The 5886-nt window shown below is 45.0% G+C and overlaps 1 protein-coding gene across 3 annotated transcripts in view; it reads right to left on the minus strand.

Moving 5' to 3' along the window:
• LOC106807501 (proline-rich protein HaeIII subfamily 1-like) overlaps nucleotides 1–1552 on the minus strand; it is an 8775-nt gene extending 7223 nt beyond the window's left edge. For 2 of the 3 annotated variants that reach the window (XM_014809842.1, XM_014809840.1), the window contains exon 1: nucleotides 1303–1396. In XM_014809842.1, the coding sequence (XP_014665328.1) occupies nucleotides 1303–1378 (76 nt within the window). In that variant the 5' untranslated portion in view covers nucleotides 1379–1396. The other variant, XM_014809841.1, reaches the window with a different exon arrangement.
• Between the last annotated feature and the right edge of the window lie 4334 nt (nucleotides 1553–5886).

Raw genomic sequence — 5886 nt, forward strand, 5'->3', positions numbered from 1 at the left:
GGTTTGTGGGGGGGGGGAATTTAGAGCGGGCTAAAGTCGAGATACCTTTCATACTGACGTTAGCTCGGGTCTGAAGCGGACATGAACCACCCCCTAGAGCGGGATAACTTTAGCTCGGGCTAAGGGTGTTTCGACCTTTCATACTGGGGTTTATCCCGCTTCAGGTCCGGACCTGAAGCGGAATAAACCCCAGTGTGAAAGCGGCATAAACAAATCAGCCAAATGTTTCAGCTGCTTATACTAGGAGGGCATTCATGCATACTCTTATTAATAAACTGCAGTCCCTGTGAAGAAGTGTTCATGTTGTTGTGGAAAGTATATACAATAGAGACAAACTGTATGAGGAACACTTTTGTCATTGCATCATTTAAATTATGCTACATTGCTGCTTCTGTTTTAGTGTTTATATAGATGTGCGATGCAAATCATAATGTGAAAGTGATTGCCATACATTTTGTGTACATATCGATATCCTTGCCCTTGGTAATTATGTGTCTGCATATTTCAATTCTGTGCGATGTATGCATTGATAATTAATTTACACCTAAATAAAAGATTTTTTTAAATACTCTATGATGCGACTGCGAGCTGTACCGTTAATGTGTCATAGAAGTAGTACATTATACACTCATTGTTAATTGTATCAGACTCAAAATATTTATAGACCGTGGCTACGCGACCGGTTCCGGCGCCGTGTAACAGTCGGAGAGCCTGGTCGGTTTATATCAGAGGGTACCCTGGTACTATCTAATATGCCGGACCGTACAGGTCTCGCCTACTCCACTAACGAGTCTAGGGAGTCGCCTACGCCTACTCCCTAACCCTAACCATATCACTATCAGATAGTTACCAGGGTACGTTCCGATATATCGAACCGTACCCAGGGTACCCTCCGATAGTACCCTGGGGGACATAGACCCTATGCTATAACTATGAGCCTAACTACGCAGAAAACCATACATGATTATGACAAAGTTATAATTATTTTCTGGTTAGCTGTACTGCCTGGCATCATTCGCATCGCACTAATTGTATAAGAACATCCGGATAACACCCACTCGAGTAATGCACTAGGCTACAGCACTGTGAATCACTCACTGACTCAGTTGCAGCTAATGTGTACATCTAATGAAACACTTCAAACAGACACTGACAGAAGCACATAACTGCACATCACATATGACACAATATTATGAATATATTCTGCCCGCTTAACCGCAAAACTGAACCAAATTGAGTAACGTAGCCATGCCGTCAAGACAGCTAACAGTATATACCTTCGAATAAATAAGAACAACTTACCGTGAAGGTAGCATAGCAATATAAATAACACCAACCAAGCCTGCCACGAAAATACTAACATCCTTTTCGTCGCCATGTTTACTAATAGTACCGCCCGTACCCGATGTGGTTTGTAGACAGGGAATAGGAGCGTTCTCCGTCATATGAGTGCATAACGAAAAGACGTTAGATACCATCTAACTGCGTCGTTGCTAAGTGCGCATGATCGTGACGTCCCTTCCAGACGCAGCGTCTGCGACGGGATGCGCGCACAACAATCGCTCGATACCACAATATACGTGACCGTGGCTACGCGACCGGTTCCGGACGAGGAGGAGCCGCTAGGTTACGATTGCCGAGTGTGTGTGTGCATAGGGGGGGTACCCCCGGGGTTTCATCTCCTTGTTATATGTTGCTCCTTGGTTCCCTGCAGAATTTTTTTTTCTTCAAAATAGTGCCACGGCAGTGCCGTGCTGCCGTGGCGGCCACTACGGCCCTGCTTACCATGATTTCCATGCTTACAGGAGTAAGGCATAGTCACAGATCTGTTCTCACTCCTGTTGTTAAGCATGTATCCATCGCTGTCGTACATTAAATGTGTTGATGAAAAGTGAGATCCCTGATCCCTCTACGCCCTTCCTTCGAAAAAGATGGTTGCTTTTGCTTTGGTGTCTGTTAAACTTGCAGTGGTAAACTTGCACCAAACATTTTTTATTAAGCCAAGGGCAACACTTACCTTTAGTGAATTTAATCAACCCTAGCTAGAGGAAAATCAGACAGAATAGCTTGATACAGAATGTGTGGCAGACCAGCTTTATGTTCGATACAGTGGATATAATGAGGGAGGCTTGGGAGGGCATCGGCCTACAAAAAACTGAGGGAGGGCACTCCGGTTTAAATTTGAGGTCAACCACGGAACTTAAGTTTTCACGCTCAGAATGAATCACAGAACACCATTTCCGTACCAACTTCAGGCAAACTTCTCAATTGTACCAGATGTTACTCAGCTACTTCCACAGATCACTCAAAGAAATTCGTGTTACGTACCCCACCCCCCTTCCCCCAATCACACATACAGACAGTATGGTATAGGCCCACCAGCTACGCATTATATTTATAGCTAGATCCGATGATACTTGACTTGATCAAATCAACTACAGTTGTAAATAGAATGTGAGCCTGTAGCAAATATGTGCTTACGTAAATGTTTATGAATGCAGAGGTTTTTTGGCGATTCAACACTATATACGCATACATTTTTACGTTTGATGGTATGCTGAGCAGGCAATGGCTTTCTTGAATGTAAAATTTTCGAAAACAGCAGTACACGCCAGCTATTGCACATGTAATAGAAGTGACAAATAGATGCATGTACACGTTACAGGGAACCCACTAATACACGCATGGTTGAAGGTACAGGCCATGCATGTTAGCTGCTCATGCATGGTGACAGAAATAGTCACCATGTGGCTACAACTTTGTAATCTGATACACAACTGGGATAAGCATGCATTCCGGCAGATTAAACAGACAGAGTCAGGGTTTTTTTCCACTTGCAAAAAAACACATTTTACCTATATTCTCAGTTGAAAAATTCAAAAAAACATTATTTCTGTATCTAATGCCGCTTTCATACTGCGAACGACTTTAGCCCGCTTCTGAAGCGGGATAACTTTAGCTCGTGCTGCAGCGTACACGCGTGCGTGCACGTACACGCGTGCCGTGCCAGGCTACACGCGTGTCGTGGACGTACACGCATATGCGTGCACGCCTACACGCGCTGCGTATACACGCGTTGCGTGCGCATACACGCGCTAGCCTGGCACGCTATCACGCCATGCGTGCACGTACACGCGCTGCGTGCACGTACAGCGCGTGCGTGCACCATACACGCGTGCGTGCACATACACACGTGCGCGCACGTTACACACGCTATGCTCGCACATCACATGCACGCATGCGGGTCATGTGCATCTGTGCACGGCAGAATACACTCACGTGCACCTAATTGTACGAGCCCGCAGGCTACACGCCCGCGTGTATTGTAACACGCATGCGCGCGTGCACATTAAGGAGCTCGGCCTGCACGATCCTGACAAACAATGCTCTCGTGGCAACACGACCATCCTGACTCTGCCTGACTGTGCACGAGCTCTTTGGCCTCCGTGCGTGCGGAACCTCGGCTTTGTTATGCCACAGAGAGTCTGTTAGCTTTCCTTGCCTGACCCGCCAGAGTTGGGTTATCTTACAATCATCTGTGAGTTCTGTCTGCTATTTCTTTGCGGCAGGGCGGCGAGGTGCCTATCGTCGGTCATCGTCAGTTGATTGTGTTGTTGTGCTTGTTTGTTTGTTCTTGCTGTTTCTTGGTTGGCGGCGCAACGGCAGAGGAGAACAGGGAGGAAGAGAAGCGATGTATTGGGGGCATGCGGATGCAGGGATCTAGTGAGTTGCGCATTTAGAGACGCGGTGCCGAGCAATGATTATGGTTGGATTTTACCGTTGCATTAATCCTTCCTCGAGTCGTGTTTTCCTCTCTAGAAGTTGTGTACTCGGCTGTGTACTTGGTCCTATATACAAGAGAATACCATTGATTGCTTTATACATGTTATCCACGTCATATGTTATACAATGTTATCACGATCTTATACAGTGTTACACAATCTTACACATCGGGCACACGATTGCGTTTATACAATGTACTGTATACCAATCAGACATTGCACTGGCCTAGCCTAAGGGCGAGCACAAGGCGGCGCCATTGGCCCCCTTGCTTGATTTGGCACAAAAAAACGCTTGCCTTTCACGCGTCTTCACAGGACTGCGCCACAATTCCTGTTACTTCTGCATCTGCTGAACGAACATTCTCTAAAATGAGCATGTCAAGTCTACTTACGCTTCTACAATGACCCCAGCCACGATTCTCTGCCCCTCTCTTCTCCTTTTCGCTTGACAGGAGTTAGTGAATGACATTTAATGTCAAAACGAAATCCTCAAAATCGACGAGCAAGACTTGGACTTGGATGTTGAGATTCTGCAAGCCCAGACAAAAACATGACTAAAAGAAGCGAGATAATTTCTTCTTGCTCAGATTTGTGTTGTTGCAAGTTGGGCTTGCATTGAATGTTATGGTCTGAACGTCTATTGACAGAAAAAAAGAAATGGCAAAGGCTTTGCTGGAATAACTTTGATATATTTCGAACTTATAGGACGTGCCATTTTGGCATCCACCTCGTTTTTATTTCAAATCCGCATTTCAACCACTATTTGTAAGTTAACGTGTTCTCTATCAGCGCGGAGGCCAAAAACAATTCTTTCATGGGTAAATTTCTTTTTTATTTTAAATAGACGGCCTATTTTGGCAGACCTACCTTTGTTTTATTTGCAAATCAAATTTCAATATGGTTTTTGTTTTCATCAGAGGAAAGCCAAAAAACATTTTTTATAACGACAAAATGTTTAAATGTGCATCTTTAACGCTATTTGTATTCTAAACGATGTAAATCTTTGCTATTTAAATAAATTGCATGTTTATTCAGTGCAGTTCCAACACATCTAGCCTGTTTTTCCGTAGCATCTTTATTTCGCATTTTTACTTCAATATGCCTCTACTTTTTCAAAAAATAAAATTTAACTTTTAACTTTTATATGAGGAACTTGAAAACAGATTTATACCGATAAATCAACATTGCATGTACTGCCCTAACAACACACAATCAATCTAATTCCAATATTCCGTCAGTGCTTGAATGTCAGCCGACATAGGCCCCGTAGCCTAAGCGGGGCGGCGCACAAAAGGCCATGCCCCCTCTTGATCGGGATGAGCCTACAAAAATTAGAGCAGAAGGGCCTTAATGGATTGCGTCTATACCACTTATTAAAACCCTAACCTAATAATGAAAAATGAAATTGCGCCAAAAATGCCATTTGATGCAACATATCTTTCAAAAATTACCCTACTGTGGAACACCCTCCCCGTTGAGAAAATTTGCTTACACTTCGCTGCTCTTTGCTCGCCTTACACTCTTTTCTTCCCCTCCTGAAAAACAACTCGGTTCGCTACACCGCATTTGTTTCACTGTCTAGCTAAGCGTCCACCAACGTGTCGTGATGTAACCTCAGAGCCTTCCGCGCCTGCCACAAAGCAGGGCCATCGTCCACGTTTGATCGGAGCGGATGCCGAAAATAAAAAGCCGAGGCGAGCGGGGTTTATAAGGGATTAGCATATGCCACCTTCTCATATAAGTTACCCCTAATAGCTGAATTTTAGTGTGCCAGAAAATGCCCATTTTCATGCACGAATTTTCAAAAATCTCCCTACCGGGGAGGGGCGGATACCCCTCCCACACCCTACCCCCTCGCGTCGCTTCGCTCCCTCGCCTTGCGCCCCCTGTTTCCAATTGCTGGCCTACGCCACTGTGTGTGTGTGTGGTGAGGAGAGAGAGAAGCGGGAGAGAGAGAGAGAGAGAGAGAGAGAGAGAGAGCAGAGAAGAGAGGAGAGAAATAAGAGAGAGCTGTGCGTGTGTGTGATGAGAGAGAGAAGAGCAGAGAGCAGAGCTTTGGTGTGTGTGGTGTGTGTGTGTTTTGTGTGTGTGTGTGTGTGTGTGT

This window comes from Priapulus caudatus, unplaced genomic scaffold (genome assembly GCF_000485595.1).
Source record: "Priapulus caudatus unplaced genomic scaffold, Priapulus_caudatus-5.0.1 Scaffold218, whole genome shotgun sequence".
Lineage (NCBI taxonomy): Eukaryota > Metazoa > Priapulida > Priapulimorpha > Priapulimorphida > Priapulidae > Priapulus > Priapulus caudatus.